At 48.7% G+C, this 21,922-nt stretch overlaps 1 protein-coding gene across 1 annotated transcript in view; it reads left to right on the forward strand.

Moving 5' to 3' along the window:
* Nucleotides 1-914: 914 nt before the first annotated feature.
* The window catches only part of LOC142312734 (uncharacterized), a 154,827-nt gene continuing 133,819 nt past the window's right edge, over nt 915-21,922 (forward strand). Inside the window, exons 1-6 of the mRNA XM_075351721.1 lie at nt 915-975; nt 5,747-5,901; nt 12,537-12,725; nt 12,810-12,927; nt 13,656-13,750; nt 13,848-13,950. Of these exons, the coding sequence (XP_075207836.1) occupies nt 5,827-5,901; nt 12,537-12,725; nt 12,810-12,927; nt 13,656-13,750; nt 13,848-13,950 (580 nt within the window). The 5' untranslated portion in view covers nt 915-975; nt 5,747-5,826. The remainder of the gene's footprint in view (nt 976-5,746; nt 5,902-12,536; nt 12,726-12,809; nt 12,928-13,655; nt 13,751-13,847; nt 13,951-21,922) is intronic.

Below are 21,922 nucleotides of genomic sequence, written 5' to 3' on the forward strand. Positions count from 1 at the left end.
ATCTGGTTATTCTGGAAACTATTCTGTTTTATGTCATAAATTGGCACATGTGTAGATTTTTACTAAAAGGTACAATCATGGGTTAAAACATACCAGAATTGGGCTTCAAATTTAAAGCCAAAGGTAATAGGAAATGAAGAGCCGTTTTCGGAGCCAAAAGACCCGGCTCACCAAAAAACCGCATTTTACCCATCACTACAGTGAGAGCAGCGCTGCGTCTCACCGGGAGCTCCGCCCCTAATGTCACATGACCTCACCGTAGCTCCTACTGTATCCTCTCCACAGATCCGGCCCCTTCCTGTCACTGATCAGGTGACGATGACGTCACCACAGGTCCTGCACTCAGTGTCCTTACTTCAGATCCAGCCCCTCGTTGTCACTGACACGTGATGGTGACGTCACCACAGGTCCTGCTCTCAGTGTCCTTACTTCAGATCCAGCCCCTCGTTGTCACTGACACGTGATGGTGACGTCACCACAGGTCCTGCTCTCAGTGTCCTTACTTCAGATCCAGCCCCTCGTTGTCACTGACACGTGATGGTGACGTCACCACAGGTCCTGCACTCAGTGTCCTCTCTACAGATCCAGCCCCTCGTTGTCACTGACACGTGATGGTGACGTCACCACAGGTCCTGCTCTCAGTGTCCTTACTTCAAATCCAGCCCCTCGTTGTCACTGACACGTGATGGTGACGTCAACACAGGTCCTGCACTCAGTGTCCTCTCTACAGATCCAGCCCCTCGTTGTCACTGACACGTGATGGTGACGTCACCACAGGTCCTGCTCTCAGTGTCCTTACTTCAGATCCAGCCCCTCGTTGTCACTGACACGTGATGGTGACGTCACCACAGGTCCTGCACTCAGTGTCCTCTCTACAGATCCAGCCCCTCGTTGTCACTGATCACGTGATGGTGACGTCACCACAGGTCCTGCTCTCTCCATTACTGAGCAGCTACACTTCAGGTCTAGCTGTGGGTATGTATGACTTGTCGTCCCTGGTGTTGTGTGTATTGTAAAGGACGCTGTACTATATGACAAGGGAAAGAAGTATCACTGTATGATCCCAGAAGTATTAGCAAATGCTTGTAGTTGTCATGGAGATAGTTATCACCTATAAACCATGTCTGTGATGCCTCCCACCCAAAAGTACAGCACAGTCAGTAGTGACCAGGAGCTTTGTTAGCTATCACATTCTCCCAAACCTGCCTCAGTATTTCTAGATCCTGTCCCTTATTTTTACAGCACCACACCAGCGGGGTTATTTTATTGCACTTTAAATCCAAACCCCTGCCTCTGTATTATACTCCCCTTCCAGTAACATTTCACAGACGACACTCCGGTCCCACGGCGCCATCTTGTGACAGTAGCTTCTGATTGGCCGGAAGTCAGAAGTTATGTCACAAGCTGCCAATGCATCTCTATGAGAGCAAGAACGAGGCTCACATAGACTTGTTTTGAGTTGTGACCTCCGGCGTGCTCCATGAAACACTGGAGCTGCCGACAGGTCACTAATCACCGGAGCCCAACCGAGTGGTGGTAAAAGAGGGTGAAGACACCACAGAATGAGTATAATACATATAATACAGGGGGCTTGAATTTAACAGTAGAAGTCCCAGAAATTTCGAGCTCCATAGGGTTCCAATGGTAGAAATGTTAAATGACCCCTCTCTGGGACTTCTAGTGTTAAAGCACCACTCCAGCAGTGAAATAAAAAAAATACAACATTAGAATGGTGCATTACAGGGTTTCTCCTGTTTGGACAACAGATTCCAATATGACAGTTGCCCTAATGATTCAACCCAAAGATTACGGAAGCCATCTGTAAGCTCTAAGATCTATTCAAACATATATGCAATCTGCACTACATTATTGCTACATAGACTGTAGTGAGAAAAACAAATATACTTAGTGCATATATGGGCCAATTCTCATCAGCCTAAAGCAGGCTTTACACGCTACAATATATCTAACGAGATGTCGGCGGGGTCACGTCGTAAGTGACGCACATCCGGCATCGTTAGTGATATCGTAGCGTGTGACAGCTATGAATGAGCAGAAATACCTTCTCGTTCATCGTTGACACGTTGCTCATTTTCTAAAAATCAAACGTCCTGTTGTTCATTGTTCCCGAGGCAGCACACATCGCTCCGTGTGACACCCCGGGAACGATGAACACAGCTTACCTGCGTCCCGCCGGCAATGCGGAAGGAAGGAGGTGGGCGGGATGTTTACGTCCCGCTCATCTCTGCCCCTCCGCTTCTATTGGCCGGCTGCTGTGTGATGTCGCTGTGACGCCGAATGTCCCTCCCCCTTCAGGAGGTGGATGTTCGCCGCCCACAGCGAGGTCGTTTGGAAGGTAAGTACGTGTGATGGGGGGTTACAACATTGTGCGACACGGGCAAGAAATTGCCCGTGCCGCACAAACGATGGGGGCGGGTGCGATCGCAAATGCACGATTAATTGTAACGTGTAAAGTAGGCTTTAGGCTGTTTTTAATTAGTGCTTGATCCTACCCTTTATGCTTTTAGAGGTCCGTTTGATAAATATTAGGTTAGGGTCCTACGCCTTGTCCTGGCTTATGGGCTCTCATGAATTGGCCAATTTGTGCGCCAAGTTTGTAAATATTTTCTATATAGAAGTAATGCAGTTCAGATTTCATACAGTGCTTACAGAGCCTGCTGTCACCTTGCTCTGGATCACACTTGCATTATTCTGTTCGGAGGCACCGGTCAACTATTTATAGTTACTTTAAAGATAACTTGGAAATATTTGTGACTTTGTATCACAAGTGCAGGTTATGACACCATAGGGAATCATTAGATATAAGTTTTATTTCTATAGCACCATCATACTCCACAGCACTTTACAATTCAAATGGGACATGTACAGACAATATCAGACCATGTTTCATGTACACATCCAACCTCTCCTGAAACCACTCAGGGTAATGTGCGTCCACGAAGTTCTCTCGTGAACCCTTCGATAACGTCAAATAGAAAAGAATGTCCACAATGCTTTGCACAATTTTTATCTTCCGTTTATGTCATATACCAAATCTTATATATAGATATATATATATTAGGACATGGAAGAAATAATAATAATCTTCACTCCTAAAGTGATAAAGTCCACTATGTCCACACAGGGACGCTGCTGGGACCCAAAACAAGTCTTTCCACCCACAAGACTTAGGCTATATGCGCACGTTGCGTATTTTCATGCAGTTACGCTGCGATCTGCACTGCAGCGTAACTGCATGCGTCCTGCGTCCCCAGCACAATCTATGAAGATTGTGCATAATCCATGCCCACGTTGCGTATTAGAAAGCAGCGTTTCGGCTGCTGCCAAATCGCTGCGTTCTAAAAAGCAACATGTCACTTCTTTTGTGCGTAATGTCGGTCTCTCTCTCTGTCTGTCTATCGGTCTCTCTGTCTCCCTGTCGGTTGGTCTCTCTCTGTCGGTTTATCCCTCTCCCCCCTCTTTCATACTCACCGATCACTGGCGTGGCGCTGCACGGCATTCACACTGCTCTGGCGCCTTCTCATGCTTTTGAAAAAGCCGGCCGCCCATTATTAAATCTCGTATTCCCTGCTTCCCCCGCCCACCGGCGCCTATGATTGGTTGCAGTCAGACACGCCCCCATGCTGAGTGACAGCTTTCTCACTGCAACCAATCACAGCCACCGGTGGGCAGGTCTATGTGGTGCAGTAAAATAAATAAATAAATAATTTTAAAAAACGGCGTGCGGTCCCCCCCAATTTTGATACCAGCCAGGGTAAAGCCACATGGCTGAAGGCTGGTATTCTCAGGATGGGGAGCCCCCCAGCCTAAATATATCAGCCAGCAGACGCCCGGAATTGCCGCATGGATTAGATGCGACAGTCCCGGGACTCTACCCGGCTCATCCAGAACTGGCCTGGTGCAGTGGCAATCTGGGTAATAAGGAGTTAATGGCAGCCCATAGCTGCCACTAAGTCCTAGGTTAATCATTGCAGGCATCTATGAGACAGCCCCAATGATTAACCTGTAAGTGAAAGTAAATAAACACATACACCGAAAAATCCTTTATTTGAAATAAAAGACAAAAAACACCGGCGTAATCCACGAGGTCCCGCGACACATCCAGCTCTGCTACATGAAGCTGACAGGAGCGGCCGTACAAATCCTCCGCTCCACGCAGAAACTGAAGTGAGCCGCACTGTCAGCGGAGACGTCTCTCAGGTTACCCGCGGCCACAGGTCTCGGGTGGAGGACTCGAGCTGGCCACGGGTAACCTGAGTGACGGCACCGGTGATCGCGCGGCTCACTTCAGTCACTCAGATTTGCGGTCACAGGTGAGTCCTTCACCTGTGACCGCAAATCAAGCCGCGGCACACGGACAGAGTCGCGCGATCACAATGAAGTCGGGTGAAGTTCATCCTGATCGCTAGGCTGTCTCCCGCAGCCAGCAATGCTCTTTTTGACATTCCGGTCCCAGTCGGCTCTGCTGCAAGTCTATGGGGATGCAGCAGAGCCGAGTGGGACCGCACTGTCAAAAATGTGCGCTCTGGATGCTTTTCCCATGGCAGAGAAAGCATCCAAAACGCATGTATTCTGCAGGAATGTGCGCACGTTGCGTTCTGCCGAATGCGTCTCAGAACGCAGCTTTTCGGCTGCGTTCTGAGACGCACATGCAGTGACTATTTACGCTGCGTAATAGAACGCAACGTGCGCACATAGCCTAAATGTTTTTCAGGGGTCACACCTCTTCCTCAGACATGTGGGCATGGTGTAATAATACTGTGACATAGCAGACTATATCACTTGGGGTAATGATTATTATTATGTCTTCCATCCCCTTATAGCAAATCATATATGAATGTAAAATATGGAAAAAAAAATGAGGCCACAATTTTAAATCTATTTACTTTAGAATAATAAAAATGTAATTGCAATTTTGTCTTAAGATATTTTGTACTTTGACAAGCTTATCTTTATCATTAAAGCACCACTCCAGCATTTTTTTTATTTCACTAATCACTCATTTTTTATATTATTAATGTAAGTCCACTTCCCCTAGTAATATACTCACCAGCTGCTGTCTTTATCTGTTATTGTTCTGGTCGCCTTATGCAGTTTGTGACCTCCTCGCTTCCTCCAGTGTTTAATGAACGAGCTGGAGGTCACTTCTTATTTTAAGTCTATGAATGCCAGAATGAGGATGTCATAGACTTGCATTGAAAACTTGTGAACTTTAGCTCTGATTTCCTGTTAGTCAGAAGCTGTGGTCACAAGATGGCGGAATAGGACTGGAGCGACTCCGGGGAAAGCAGAAGACGGCAACATACATTAGTGACACCAGTCCAGCAGTGAGATAAAAAACCATTGGAGTGGTACATAAGGGTATTTACACATGCGGATATATAAAAATGACTTTGCTGTGCACATGTTCAGTCTTTTGTTACTTCTTTTAATTACTTCATGGTTCCAGAAGTGGTTAGAGAAGTAGCAGGCTTATTATATGGCCTTGCCACTATAATGTAAAGGAAAAAAAAAAGATGTTGGCGACCGCCACCTCGGCAGAATACAATGACCAATGCAAGACCGGCAGCAAAGTAGCTTCAGTAGCTGGAGTTTTCCTATAGCAATGTAATCATGATAAACTTGGCCGCCAGAAAAATGATGTTGTGTGCACATACCCTAAGCAATGTACTATGTCTCAGAAATGAAGTCTCCCATATGATTTTAGAGCCTGTCCTCTTTTCAGGAAGGTGCGTGCAGTATAGGAAATCTTCAACTGATCCAGCCGTCTCTGATTCTCATCCCTTTACCTGAACTCTGAGGATAATGAAAGACCATAAGACAATTAGGAAAAGAATATTAGACTTCACCCTGGAGATCATCTACCTATTGACCGGAGAGGTGAGGGATTTCTCTAATCTTTCTCTAATTCTTTATTGAATTTTTAGCTGTTCAAAGGGAACCTGTCACCAGATTTGGGGCATATAAACTGCGGCCACCACCACCGGGCTGTTATATACAGCATTCTAACATGCTGTATATAAGAGCCCAGGCCAGGGGTATAACATAAAAAACACTTTATAATACTCACCTAATGGTCGATGCGGGGCAGATGGGTCGGAGGGGCGTCTCTGTTTCCGAGTGCAGTGCCTCCTCTTTCAGCCATCTTTGTCCTCTGTCTTCTAAAGCTAGTGTGGGTGACGCGTCCTACGTCATCCACAATAGCCAGCAGTGAGATTCCGCGCATGCGCACTATAATACTTTGATCTGCGCAGGACCCCAGTGTCGGCTAGTGTGGATGACGTAGGATGCGTCACCCACACTAGCTTTGGAAGACAGAGGACAAAGATGGCCGAAAGAGGAGGCGCCGCTACCGGAGAACGGAGACGCCCCTCCGACCCATCTGCTCTGCACCCACTGTTTAGGTGAGTATTATAAAGTGTTTTTTATGTTTTCACCGCGGCCTGGGCTCTTATATACAGCATGTTAGAATGCTGTATATAAGAACCCACTGGTGGTGGGCGCAGCTTATAGGCCTCAAATCTGGTGATAGGTTCCCTTTAAAGAAAAGTAAAGTGAGATTGTGATTGGTGGCAACGGAATTAGAAGAAAATATGAACTGTACAGTATGAAACAGGAAAGTAGACTATTTCGGTATTATCAAAAAACTAGCAAATCCGGCACATCTTGTATGGTGAAAGTCTCTTCTTCTTTATTCAAAACATAGACAAAATTTTAAACCAAGGTGCCGAAGCACACACCACATGACCTGACGCATTTCTTACACCCACAGCGTCCTTAGTTATATTTTTAGTCTTCCCTGGCGGACTTCATCTGAACACTCCACCATGTGCACACAACAATTCCACAACTAGGAACGTCAGCAGCTCCTTTCTTCCTACTATTGCGCTCTTAGTATATCTATATCAATAGTAAAGATGCAGCACAACCAGATAAAGAAGAGATAAGCAAGCAACCAAGAAAAAAATAAGAATATAACTTGGTCACAGCAAAGAAAGTCCCACAGGTGTTGCCTGGTATTGTTTCAGATTGTTAAAGGTGTAGTTCAGTTAGGAAGACTTATCATTGTTTCCAGCGGGGGCATGGATTTTAACAATTCAGGTAATCAAGAGCACCATACTTCAGTTGTGGGTCCCTCGGGGAGGTTGCTATTTCCCAAACGCATGCATGGAAATAGACGTTCAGGTCCAGACCTGTGTGTGAATGATCTCGTATGGGTGTCCACTCGTAACATCATGTGGGAATGTGCGTCCGGGGCTCTAGAAGGCTGGGTCCATATCGTGTTGCGAACATTGTCAGTCCTACAGCTGCGGCTGTAGCTACCCCCGGGACCTCTCGTCCATAAGGTTGTTCACAGGTCGGCGCTTAGGAGATGTGTGGTGTCTCTGGAGCCTGCATGCGTTACTGGAAACTAATGAGTCTGTTCACATGGAAGGTGAAGAGCAAGTTGGTTGGATCCCATCTTGAGGGTCCTGAGGCCTCTTGTTAAAGGCGGGGTACTGTCAAGGTCGTGTCTCAGCTTTATGAGACTTGTGACCGGTTCTGGACTTGCGTCATTTTCATTTTTGACTTTCAATATTAACCCCTTCACCCCCGGCCACTAAAACACCCTAATGACCGGGCCATTTTTTGCAATTCTGACCAGTGTCACTTTGACAGGTTATAACTCTGGAACGCTTCAACGGATCCTGGCGATTCTGAGATTGTTTTTTCGTGACATATTGTACTTCATGTCAGTGGTAAATTTAGGCCGATACTTTTTGCGTTTATTTGTGAAAATTTAGGAAATTGTGTGAAAATTTGGAAAATTTCGCAATTTTCAAACTTTGAAAATTTATGCCCATAAATCTGAGAGATATGTCACACAAAATAGTTACTAAATAATATTTCCCACTTGTCAACTTTACATCAGCGCAATTTTCGAAAGAAATTTTTTTTTCGTTAGGAAGTTAGAAGGGGTCAAAGTTTATCAGCAATTTCTAATTTTTCCAACAAAATTTACAAAATATTTTTTTTAGGGACCACATCACATTTGAAGTGACTTTGAGAGGCCGAGGTGACAGAAAATACCCAAAAGTGACCCCATTCTAAAATCTGCACCCCTCACTCTGCTCAAAACCACATCCAAGAAGTTTATTAACCCTTTAGGTGCGTCACAGGAACCAAAGCAATGTGGAAGGAAAAAATGAAAATTTTACTTTTTAACACAAAAATGTTACTTTAGCCATAAAATTTTCATTTTTACACCCTACAATTTATTGTGCATGTTCTCCTGAGTACGCTGATACCCCATATGGGGTAAAAATCAATTGTTTGGGCGCACGGCAGAGCTCGGAAGGGAAGGAGCGCCATTTGAATTTTTGAACACAAAATTAGCTGCACTCATTAGCGGACGCCATGTCGGGTTTGAAGACTCCCTGAGGTGCCTAAACAATGGAGCTCCCCCACAAGTGACCCCATTTTGGAAACTAGAGCCCTCAAATATTTTTTCTAGATGTTTGATGAGCACTTTGAACACCTGGGGGCTTCACAGAAATTTATAACGTTGAGCCGTGAAAAGAAAAAAAATCTTTTTTACCACAAAACTGTTGCTTCAACTAGGTAGCTTTTTTTTTCACAAGGGTATCGGGAAAAAATGCAACATAAAATGTATTGTCCATTTTCTCCTGAGTACGCAGATACCTCATATGTGGTGGAAATCAAATGTTTGGACACACGGCAGTGCTCGAAAGGCAAGGAGCGCCATTTGAATGCAAAATTAGCTGCACTAATTAGCGGACGCCATGTCAGGTTTGAAGACCCCCTGAGGTGCCTAAACAATGGAGCTCCCCCACAAGTGACCCCATTTTGGAAACTAGAGCCCTCAAATATTTTTTCTAGATGTTTGATGAGCACTTTGAACACCTGGGGGCTTCACAGAAGTTTATAACGTTGAGCCGTGAAAAGAAAAAAAAATTTTTTTACCACAAAACTGTTGCTTCAACTAGGTAGCTTTTTTTTCACAAGGCTATCAGGAAAAAATGCAACATAAAATGTATTGTCCATTTTCTCCTGAGTACGCAGATACCTCATATGTGGTGGAAAGTAATTGTTTGGGCGCATGGCGGGGCTCAGAAGAGAAGGAGCGCCATTTGACAGCAAAATTGGTTGGAATCATTAGCGGACGCCATGTCACGTTTGGAGACCCCTTATGGTGCCTAAACAGTGGAGATCCCCCACAAGTGACACCATTTTGGAAACTAGAGCCCTCAAATAATTTTTCTAGATGTTTGGTGAGCACTTTGAACACCTGGGGGCTTCACAGAAGTTTATAGCGTTGAGCCGTGAAAAGAAAAATTTTTTTTTTTACCACAAAACGGTTGCTTCAACTAGGTAGCTTTTTTTTTCACAAGGGTAACAGGAAAAAATGCACCATAAAACGTATTGTGCAATTTCTCCTGAGTACGCAGATACCTCATATGTGGTGGAAAGTAATTGTTTGAGCGCATGGCGGGGCTCAGAAGAGAAGGAGCGCCATTTGACTTTTCAAACGCACAGACGCAGTGCACTGATCGGCCGCTGCAGGACGCACGGTCGGATGCGATAAAAAAAAAGCGTCGGGGGATACGTAAAAAAAAAAGTCACGCCAAAAATTGACCATGGATGCAGATACGTTATGTGCATCCCTGATCAGCGCTTGGCAGGACGCACGGACGGATGCGATACAAAAAGCGTCGCAAATACGGAAAAAAGTCACGCCAAAAATTGAGCAGGGATGCAGATCCGTTATCTGCATCCCTAATCAGCGCTCGGCGGGACGCACGGACGGATGTGATACAAAAAGCGTCGTGAATACGGAAAAAAGTCACGCCAAAAACTGACCATGGATGCAGATCCGTTATGTGCATCCCTGATCAGCGCTTGGCGGGACGCACGGACGGATGCGATACAAAAAGCGTCGTGAATACGGAAAAAAGTCACGCCAAAAACTGACCATGGATGCAGATCCGTTATGTGCATCCCTGATCAGCGCTCGGCGGGACGCACGGACGGATGTGATACAAAAAGCGTCGTGAATACGGAAAAAAGTCACGCCAAAAACTGACCACGGATGCAGATCCGTTATCTGCATCCCTGATCAGCGCTCGGCGGGACGCATGGACGGATGCGATACAAAAAGCGTCGCAAATACGGAAAAAAGTCACGCCAAAAATTGAGCAGGGATGCCGATCCGTTATCTGCATCCCTAATCAGCGCTCGGCGGGACGCACGGACGGATGTGATACAAAAAGCGTCGTGAATACGGAAAAAAGTCACGCCAAAAACTGACCACGGATGCAGATCCGTTATGTGCATCCCTGATCAGCGCTCGGCGGGACGCACGGACGGATGCGATACAAAAAGCGTCGTGAATACGGAAAAAAGTCACGCCAAAAATTGACCATGGATGCCGATCCGTTATGTGCATCCCTGATCAGCGCTTGGCGGGACGCACGGACGGATGCGATACAAAAAGCGTTGGGGATACGGAAAAAAAAGTCACGCCAAAAATTGAGCAGGGATGCCGATCCGTTATCTGCATCCCTGATCAGCGCTTGGCGGGACGCACGGACGGATGAGGTGTAAAAATGGACAGGGGATACGGGAAAAAAAAAAAAAAAGTTATACTCCCAGTACCCAGAGGACTAGCAGGAGGATCACTGACCAGAAGAGCTGCAGAGGAACAGATGGCAGAGAGATGGACAGCTTTACAGGAGCAGCAGGCAGATCAGCAGAATGCCCAGGAAGGACCCAGCGATGGACGCAGATGTGATCAGGCCGGTGAAGACAGGTAAGAGGACGTCGGGGGAGAGGGGGGGGGTGAGAGCAGAGGGGGGGGGTGAGAGCAGAGGGGGGGTTGAGAGCAGAGGGGGGGGAGAGCAGAGGGGGGGAGAGCAGAGGGGGGGGAGAGCAGAGGGGGAGACCGGAGAGGGAGCTGCAGAAGCAGAACAGAGATAATGGGGGAGGCAGTCAGATCGCGGGGGGAGCAGATCGGGATGTCGGGGGGGGGGGTTGGGAGGAGCAGATCGGGATGTCGGGGGGGGGGCAGATCGCAGGGGGGCACGGGCAGGGGCTAACACGGCAGCGCGCAGGGGCACCACGGGAGCGCGCACGGGCTGCAAAGTGAGCACAGTACTCACGTGCAGCAGCAGCAGCGTGACCTCAGCGACGGCGGCGGCGGCAGCAGCAGCGGTGGCGTGGTACCACAAGTACCAGCCACTGCACGCTGCAGCCATGTTGGGGGAGGGCTCGCAGGCCAGCACAGGCCTGAGGAGGGCGGCCACCGGCAGATCAGACCGCCCCACTGCACACTGATTGGAGCGATTGCGCGTCATAGCACGATCGCTCCAATCAGTGCTGCAGGGGCTGGGGGCGGCATGTTTGAGGTCCACCTATGATATGCTGCAGCAGCTGCGGCATCTCATAGCTGGATCTCACAGGATCGCACTAATTCGGGCATTATTTTTGCCGAAATTAGTGCGATCGATGTGGTTGGCGGTTCAGATTTGAACAGCCAATCACATCGATCGTCGATAGGGGGTGGCGATGCCGCCCCCCCTGGGCTCAAGCAAAGGTCCCCTGCTGTAAGAAACAGCAGGGGACATCATTTGAAAGCCGTTGCTATGGCCACGGCAATCAAATGAAGTTTAGGCCGTAAAATTACGTCCCTGGTCGTTAAGTCACGTTAAAATAGGACGTAATTTTACGGCCCGCGGTCGTGAAGGGGTTAAATGTGTTTTCCTTTCTTTTGGCAGTTGTAGGTTTTATGTCAGTATTCCTTGCCAGCCAGCAAGCTAGTTACCAGTTCTGGTGTTTCCGGTTTGGAACCTCTCCCAGTTCCTTTATATACCCTCTGCTACCAGCAGAGGGTGCCGGTTATTCTCTTTGCCATTTTGATGCTGAGACAGGAGGTAGAAAGAGCTGCTGAAAACTCTCTGTAGAAGTTGCTGTGGTGGCTGTGTTCCCCCTGCCTCTTTTCCTTCCCTGGTGTGTTGTTTCAGTGCAGCGGTGGGGCTAGTGTCCTTCACCTGCCCACTACCTAGCAAGGGACTATTATTGTAGGGTTTTTTAAGGGCTTCAGGTTCCTGCTAGGTGATAGGTGAGAAACCTTTATACAGACTGGCTAGGAGTGCAGGGTACAGTGGCAGATTTTTGGGGAGGTGGCCATCTTCCTTCTCACTAGCGCTAGGGTGCCACCGTTCTTAAAGTGTCCCCGGGGTACCCCTTGTTTGTCATGGTGTAAGCCCTATTGTTGTGTGTTTTGGCTCACGCTGGACTCTCCCCTAGTCCGTGTCGTGTTAACGTCTTGGCACATTAACCGTCAGCCTTACTCACTGTTTACCACTATGTGCAAGATGGTGGAGACAACTGTGTTTAGCCTGGTAGCTGGGATATTGGGCAAATGCTTGACATCTAATATAATTTTGTCATTGGATATGACTGATGGTTTCTGGGAATGTACAGAGTGATATTTAACATTTTACCTGTCCACTCAGGATTACATATTAGCCAAGACGATATCTGGTAAGACTGCCACACCAAGCAGCCAACGTCCTGTGTCGGGAGGATGGAGCAGGAGCCAGAGCCCCATCATGGAGCCTCCACCTCACTCTCTAATACCTGAATACAATGAGCAGAAGATCCTGGACCTCACCAACAAGATGATTGAGCTGCTGACTGGAGAGGTGAGCGCTGCTGGGAACACTGGGACATTATACAGTAACACAAGGGGTGATGTGTCTGGTGATGACTGTATCATTGTGTGTCAGGTTCCTATAAGGTGTCAGGATGTCACTGTCCATTTCTCCATGGAGGAGTGGGAGTATATAGAAGAACACAAGGATCTCTACAGAGACGTCATGATTTACCAGCTTCCATTATCACAAGGTAGGGAAAACTGTTTGAGATCAGCTCAGTACAAACAAAGTCTTTAATAAGGCTCACCACTATGTAAGTGTATGCACACGGACGCCATGTTGAAGCTATCACACCACCATCAATCCACATTTGTGAAAAAATGTCATCTGTAGGTTGATGTTTGTCCCTTTTTAACGCATGGTGGCACTTGTGGATGTTCTTTAACACTTTGACACCTCACCCCTGCCTTCACTCACTGCTGCCATCCTTGTGACAATCACTGAGCATAGTCATGTGTCAGGAACTAAGTTTAAGAGAATCTGTCATCAGTTTATTCCTTTTTTCCCTACTCAATCTGAGAGCCTCATGATGTAGAGGCAGAGGCCCTGATTGCATTGATGTGTCACTTACTGTAGTTTTTATAATATCACTGTTTTACCAGTAGGAGATGCAAGGACTACGAGAGGACTACTTGGCCTGAGGCTACAGATCTGGTAGATCAGCAGCAGATAAAAAAATATTTTATCAAAACTACATTAAGCAGCCTAGTATGTGACACATCACTGGAATCAGGGTCTCTGCCCCTACATTAGGCTGCTCTTAGATTAGGTAGGAAAAACCTTGTGACAGATTCTTGTAAAAAATGGCCACTGAAGCTCCCAAAACGTTAGTGTTGTCAGAGCATACAAGTTGTCTTTTTGTGGTTACACCTCATTACTGACTTCTAGATACATTGATCGTATTTGTTTCCACCACAGATGGATCTGCTGAGAGCCATGTACCAAATAGAAGCCCCTGTCCTCTAAGTTCCCAAGATAAAATAGAGAATAATAGTGTCCTCCAGAACAGTCAGGTCAGTGACACTTTATTCTCATATTTTGTCACCTCGTTACCTTCCATCAATAGATTAAACTTACATGTTCTTTATATATTTCCTTCTTTCTCTTCAGACTGAACATCCGCTTGATATCAAGGTTGAAGTTATCGATGAAGACGAGGTCACTTATGTGAAGCAGTGTAAGGAGGAGGAGATGACATTAGATATTGACATAGGTAAGGAACTTAGTGTTTTTTATAATAATGTTTCATTTTGCCATATTTAATAATCTATTAGGGAACTGAATTTCACCCATTACCTTAAAGGGAATTTGTCACCAAGTTTTTGCCACCTAATCTGAGAGCAGCATAATGTAGGGGCAGTGATCCTGATTCCAGCGTTGTTTCACTTACTGGGCTGCTTAGTGTAGTTTTTATAAAACCACTGGTTAATCAGCAGGAGATTATCATTAGAGGACTACTTGGCTTGCTGCCAGGTAGTCCAGCATATTCATGAGCTCTGTATAACTGCTAGATCTGCAGCAGAGAAAACATTGATGTTAACAAAATGATAGCAAACAGCTCAGTAAGTGACACATCGCTGGAATCAGGGTCTCTGTCTCTACATTTTGCTGCTGTCAGATGGGGGAGCAAAAACCTGGTGACAGATTCCCTTTAAGTACTCATCCTTAAGGCTAGTTTCACACTTGCGTTGGACGGCTTCCGTAGCATTGCGTTGTGTGACAAAGCAACGGATGCGTTGCATATAGTGGCCCAACGGATGCAACGGATCGTACAAAACAACAGATGTGCTTTTTTCCCTGCCGCCCATGACAGCACCACATGAGAGATAGGTTCCGCCCACATCAGGACAGGAAACCCACTGATAAAAAGGCGGTACCTCTCCTCCACATCAGTTTGGTTTCCTGTCCTGGTATGGACAACCCATTGCTGTCCCAGGTCCGACCCGGTGTGGAAGCCTGGTACTTACCTGAAGCCGGTGCTCGGGCCTGGCTGCACCCCCCCTCGGTCTCAGACCTCTGCGGCGGTGAGGCGCGGGCCTGGAGCGGGAGCTCGGCCCGGCGTCGCTCCAGGGATGTGCGCACTCACGGCGGCCGCTGGAAGGCTTGTCCCTGCTGTGCAGCACGCTGGAGTGAAGCTGGAGCTCCGGCCGGAAGTGACGCGATTCCATGGTGACGTGCGCAATGCGACCAGGAAGTGACTGGTGTGCGCATGCGCACTCGGATCCAAGATGGCGGCGCCCATGTAACGAGACAAATGTGACCGGCGCTTGGGACTGGTGAGTTTTTTCTCCTCCATTGTTTCCGTTATGGCAGGAGATTCACCCCGCAGCAAGGAGCAGCGCAAGGAGTCGCCACAGCGTGGCTCGGAACGCGGCTCTGCGGATCGTTCCCGGAAGGCTGTGTCCAGTCCGGGCAGCGTTCGGTCGGTGGGTCCCAAGAAGTCCAAGAATCCGCCTCCTGATCCGGTATTGCCTGGAGTCGTGGGGGTGAGTGGACTTCGTGGTCTTCCATGTTTCTAAGTCCCCGTTTCCGTGTCCCCTCTCTTGTTAGGTACCGACAAAATGTGCCTCCAAGCAGCGTCACAAGGAATGTGCCATATGCCAATCCTCCCTGTCTTCAGATTACACCAAGGCCCTGTGTGCAGGCTGTATCCAACAGACCCTACTTAAAGAGGGGCCGGGGTTCTCATCTGAATTACGTTCCATTATCAGAGCGGAAGTACAGGAGTCCCTTAAATCCCTTAAGGGGGGCAAGAGGCGCAAGAAGTCCCGTCATCATAAGCTGTCTACTCCCGATACCTCGGCGGGTTCGGCTCAGGGCTCTCGGTCGTCGGGATCCTCGGGATCCTCCCCCTCCGATTCTGGCTCCTCTTCCTCTTCCGATGAAGGTGGTCGTCCTTGTTTCCCTACAGCAGACGTCGGCCCTTTGGTGAAGGCAGTACGTTCGACCATGGGTATAGTGGACCCCAGGGGGCCCGAGTCTACCCAGGATGTCATGTTTGGGGGCTTGGATTCCAGGAAGCGTAAGGGGTTTCCCATTCCCCAGAAGGTTCAAGATCTCATTACTGACCAGTGGAAAAAAGTGGACAAAAGGTTGAATCTTAGCTCTTCCCTTAAAAGGAAGTACCCTGTGGATGAGGAAGCATCTACCTCTTGGGATAGAACCCCAAAAATTGATGTCGCTATTACCAAGGCGTCTCGTTCCACTACCTTGCCGTTTGAGGACTTGGGGTCCCTTAAGGATCAGCTGGATAGGAAGGCTGATGGTTTTCTGAGAGGTACATGGGAGTCTACGGCAGGTGGCTTGCGCCCGGCCGTGACCAGCGCCTGTGTTGCCCGGTCCTTAATGGTGTGGCTTCAGCAGTTAGAAGACCAGTTGCGCAATGACACTCCTAGGAAAGATATTATCTCGTCCTTGCCCTTGATACAGGGTGCTGCTGCCTTTATGGCTGATGCCTCGGTTGATTCTTTAAGACTATTTGCCAGGTCGGCGGCGCTTTCCAATTCCGCGCGTCGGGCCCTCTGGCTGAAAACTTGGAAGGGTGATGTCCAATCCAAGGGGCGACTATGCAGCATGCCTTGTGAAGGTGCCTATCTTTTTGGCTCTGGCCTGGACGACCTCCTCACTAAGGCATCCGATAAGAAACAGGGGTTTCCAGTTTTTCCGGTGGCGTCCTCTCGCAGCCGGCCCTTTCGGAGACGTCAGTTTTTCGCAAAAAAGTCTCAAAGACCGCAAGATCAGTGGAAGGACCGTAGAAAGACTACCTCGGGCTTTCTCTTCGGCAAGCACTCCGATAATAAGCCCAAGCCCTCTCAATGACGCCTATCATCAGGTAGGGGGTCGGCTGTCCCTCTTCCTCCATGCATGGCGGGCAATCTCCTCCAACAGGTGGCTCCTTCAGATTGTGGAGGAAGGGTTAAAATTGGACTTCCGTTCACCCCCTCGGGGGTCTCTCATGATTACATCCTTGCGGTCCCCAGAGCGGCGGATGGCCTTGGAAGTGGAAGTGCTAACTCTCCTCTCGAGGAAAGTCGTTCAGGAGGTCCCCATAGACCAAGAAGGGGACGGCTTTTACTCCACTCTCTTTTTGGTTCGGAAGCCGGACTCCACCTTCCGCACCATCTTCAACCTGAGGAACTTGAATTTGCATCTGGTGCAGCGAGCCTTCAAAATGGAGACCATGAAGTCAACTGTCAGGCTGTTGTATCCAGGGTGTTTTATGGCGGTCCTCGACTTAAAGGACGCCTATTATCACATCCCTATTTTTCCGTCTCACCGGCGGTTTCTCAGGTTCGCACTACACGTCTCCGGGAGACTGAGACACTTCCAATTCGCAGCGCTGCCATTCGGGCTTTCCATGGCCCCACGGATCTTCACCAAGGTCCTCGCGGAGGTCATGGCACATGTCAGGGAACAGGACATATTGATCATCCCGTATCTGGACGACCTCCTGATAGTGGGTCAGTCGGAGTCTCTATGTGCGGCTCACGTGACCAGGGTCATCACCATCCTGGAAAGCCTGGGGTGGGTGGTGAATCAGCAGAAGTCCAGACTCCAGCCTCTCCAGTGTCAAGTCTTCCTGGGTCTCGTCTTGGACTCCACCAGACAGTTGTGCCACCTGCCAGAGGACAAGGTTGCCAGGATCTTGTCCTTTCTCTCTTCCGTAAGGAGTTGCCCAAGCATGTCCTTACGGCAAGCTATGTCGCTGGTCGGGACTCTTACCTCTTGCATCCCAGGAGTGTGGTGGGCCCAACTGCGTTCCAGAATCCTCCAGATGGAGGTCCTTCAGTTTCAGAGACTATTTGGAGGCTGTTTGGAGAAACAATTGACCCTGTCTGCAGACACCTTGCTCTCCCTGGGTTGGTGGCAGGACCCCTCTCACCTCCGGATGGGGGTTCCTTGGCTTTCCCCGGTCACGGACACAATAGTCACAGATGCCAGCCACTGGGGGTGGGGTGCTCATCTCCGCCAACGGGTGCTTCAGGGTCCCTGGGACGCTCCGTTGGTCAGACAGTCCTCCAACTACAGGGAGCTCATGGCGGTTCTCAAGGCACTGGAGGGGTTCCTCCCCTTCTTGAGAGGTCGCCATGTTCGGATCCTTTCGGACAACAGGGTGACGGTGGCGTACGTCAACCATCAGGGCGGCACCAGATCCCCTTCTCTTCTGTCTCTGACTATGCACATCTTCCAGCTGGCCGAACAGCATCTCTCCTCCTTGACGGCTCTTCATATCAAGGGGACGGACAACGAGGAGGCAGACTTCCTCAGCCGGCACTGTCTCCGTCAGGGGGAGTGGTCCTTGGACCCGGAGGTCTTTCGCAAGATCACGCTTCTATGGGGTGTCCCTGTTCTGGACCTGTTCGCTACCAAGGCGAATCGGAAAGTGGACAGGTTCTGCTCTCTCAACCCCAGAGACGATCCTGTTGCCCTCGATGCCTTCCAGATGTCTTGGTCTCACGGCCTCCTGTACGCGTTCCCTCCCCTGATCCTGTTGCCTTCGGTTCTCCGGAAAATCCGGACCGACAGAGCAGAGGTTGTTCTCATCGCCCCCTTCTGGCCGAAACGGGCGTGGTTTTACTGGCTGCGGACACTGTCGCTGGTGGATCCTTGGGTTCTCCCGGACGCCCCTCATCTCCTGTCCCAGGGCCCGGTCCGTCACCCCCCCGACCCGGCTCTCCATTTGACGGCTTGGCGTTTGAGCGGCGGCTGCTAGCTCGACGGGGGTTTTCCTCTTGCTTAATCGATACTCTTCTTCGCAGTAGGAAAGCGGTCACCACGGCCATTTACGGTAGGGTCTGGAAGCGCTTTCTCCTTCAGTCGGGGGCTCGGGCGGAGGGCCCCCCTCCTATCTCGGCTATTCTTGAATTCCTCCAGAGGGGGTTGGAATTGGGGCTCTCCACCAGTACGCTCAAGGTGCAGGTATCGGCCTTAGGGGCGCTGTTTCATTGTAGTCTGGCGCAGAATGCATGGATTTGCCGGTTCATTAAATCTAAGTCCAGGTCTGTACCTGTTCAGGCTCCCAGGGTTCCCCCGTGGGACCTTAATTTAGTGTTGGATGCCCTCACAGGGCCTCCGTTTGAGCCCTTAGGGGAAGTCCCTCTCAAACTGCTGTCCCTTAAGGTTTTTCTCCTCGTCGCACTCACCTCGGCCAGGCGGGTGGGGGATCTCCAAGCCTTGTCTGTGGTTCACCCTTATACCCAGATTCTGGATGATAGGGTAGTGTTGCGGACTGATCCCTTCTACTTGCCCAAGGTTTCTACGCCTTTTCATAGGTCCCAAGAGATTGTGCTCCCTTCCCTCTGTGACCCCCCTCGGAACGAGACTGAGGCTATGTTACACACGTTGGATGTCCGGAGGGCCTTAGTCACGTACCTTGATAGGACTAGGGAATGGAGGAAGTCTCAGGTCCTGTTTGTCACTTTTCAGGGGCGGTCCAAGGGGCATGGGGCTTCTAAGGCTACCTTGGCCAGATGGGTCAGGGATGCCATCGGTTTGGCGTACTCGGCTAAAGACGCCACTCCTCCTCCGGGCATAAGGGCGCACTCCACTAGAGCAGTGTCTACGTCTTGGGCGGAGAGGGCGGATGCCTCTCTTGACCAGATCTGTCGGGCGGCTACTTGGTCGTCTCCTGGGACTTTCTTTCGGCACTATAGGCTGGACTTGTCCTCCACAACTGACCTTTCCTTTGGGAGACGGGTCTTACAAGCGGTGGTCCCTCCCTAAGGTGGTTGGTCTATATGAATCTCTCATGTGGTGCTGTCATGGGCGGCAGGGAAAAATCTTAATTACTCACCGGTAATGGGATTTTCAATAGCCCATGACAGCACCCTTAGTTCCCCTCCTATTCACTGGTTGTGGGCACCCTTCGGGGAGTGTTAGAGTTATTGGTGTTTTTCCTTGGGTGGTGGTATGATTAATCTGTTTATTGTGTTTTGTTGGTCCTCTCTGGCTCTGAAAACCTACTGATGTGGAGGAGAGGTACCGCCTTTTTATCAGTGGGTTTCCTGTCCTGATGTGGGCGGAACCTATCTCTCATGTGGTGCTGTCATGGGCTATTGAAAATCCCATTACCGGTGAGTAATTAAGATTTTTTTTTTCTTTTTGTTTTTTTTTTTTTTCTTTACAGTTTTACCGGCGGCAGACTATTGTGAACGATCAGCTGATCACCCAGCCGCCGGGTGATCAGCTGATCGCTCACAGCAGCCGGCCGCCGGGTGATCAGCTGATCGTTCAGCCGCCGAGAATGTGTGCGGAGTGTGGGGTGGGTGGAGCCGAGCGGGGCCATGGCGCTGAGGACGTCAGTGCTGGGGACTGAATGCATGGCTGGGGACGTGTGTGTGCGTGTGTGTGTCCGCTAAAGGAATCCGCACCGTCGCATTTACAATCACAAAATTTTGCATAGACACCCCATCTGACTCAGGGAACATCATAGTCTATATTTTGACAGGAAAATTTAACCCTGCACTTTACAGTTACTCTCCAAAAAACCTGCCTCCATTAGAATCAATGGAGCTGTGAGCTATAGGTTATTAATAGGAGCTGTGAGTGGTTGCTATAGCAACAAAGGACATTCATAATATAAGAAGATTATGTGTGCGGTAACAAAATGTCGGTGGGAAGACGGCTAGAGAGAGACAGAAAAAGGCAGACAGGGAAAGACAAAGAGAGAGACAAACAGGGAAAGAGAAAGAGATAGAGACAGTCAAAGAGGCAGACAGACAGGGAAAGAGACAGACAGAGATAGAAAGGCAGGAAAAGAGAGAGACAGACAGTCAAAGAGACAGAGGTAGACAGACGGGGAAAGAGACAGACTGGGAAAGAGACAGACAGAGACAGAAAGGCAGGGAAAGAGAGAGAGAGAGACAGTCAAAGAGTCAAAGAGACAGAGGTAGACAGACGGGGAAAGAGACAGTCAAAGAGACAGAAGTAGACAGACGGGGAGAGAGACAGACGGGGAGAGAGACAGACGGGGAGAGAGACAGACGGGGAGAGAGACAGACGGAGACCGGGAGAGAGACAGAGAGACATTTACTATCCCGGGCAATGCCCGGGTACTACAGCTAGTGTCATATATTTGTTAAAGGGAAAATATCCGTAGCATCAACCCTCCTTAGCCATCTATAGGGGCATGAATTTTGGGGGTGATACGCTCCCTTTAATATCACTAATTTTCTTTTGCATCAGATGCAGATCTCCTGTTTTTACTACTGTTTTACTACATCCCAAATATGCTCTATAGAATAGACCCCTTGTTATTGTACAGGTGTACACTGACATTTTTTATCAAATACAGTACAAGTCAAAAGTTTACACACCTGTTAATACATTGATATGTGAACATTTTAGATTCTGACTGAAGGTGGCAAAACCACTAAAAAATAAGGAATATACAAACAAACAAGTGTGAAACAAGCCAGAATATGTATTAACCCCTAGATCCCTAAAAGTATCCCCCTCTTACTCTGATGACAACTTTACACGCCCTTATCATTCTCTCAGGAAGCTTCATCAGGTAGTCACCTAGACTGGCTTCACATGAATTGATATGTCTCATCGAGAGTTCATTTGCAAAAATCGCCAGTTTTTGCACCATCAGAAATTAGGCCCAACAAACAGTACTTTATTCCATAACTGTATTAAAGCAGAATATGGCAAGAACCGATCAACTAATTAAAGAGAAATGAAAGTCTGTCATTACTTTAAGACAGAATTTTCAGTCAATTTGGAAAATTGCTAGAACCTTGATGATATCCTCAAGTGCAATAATTAACACCATGAATCATTATAATGCAATTGTCTCTGATGAGGACTGCACCAAGAACCTAAAGCGGGCTTTACACGCTATGATATCGTTAATGTTTTATCGTCGGGGTCACGGTGTTTGTGACGCACATCCGGCTTCATTAACGATATTGCAGCGTTTGACACTTTTGTGCGACCTAAAACAATTGTTTGCTGCGGAGAGGTCGTCCTAAAACAAAAAATCGTTTACCTCTCATTAGCGATGTTGTTCCTCGTTCCTGCGGCAGCATACATCGCTGTGTGTGACACCGCAGGAGCGAGGAACATCTCCTTACCTGCCGCCACCGGCAATGCGGAAGAAAGAAGGTGGGTGGGATGTTACGTCCCGCTCATCTCCGCTTCTATTGGACGGCTGCCGTGTGACGTCGCTGTGACGCCGAACG

This window comes from Anomaloglossus baeobatrachus, chromosome 5 (genome assembly GCF_048569485.1).
Source record: "Anomaloglossus baeobatrachus isolate aAnoBae1 chromosome 5, aAnoBae1.hap1, whole genome shotgun sequence".
NCBI classification, from domain to species: domain Eukaryota; kingdom Metazoa; phylum Chordata; class Amphibia; order Anura; family Aromobatidae; genus Anomaloglossus; species Anomaloglossus baeobatrachus.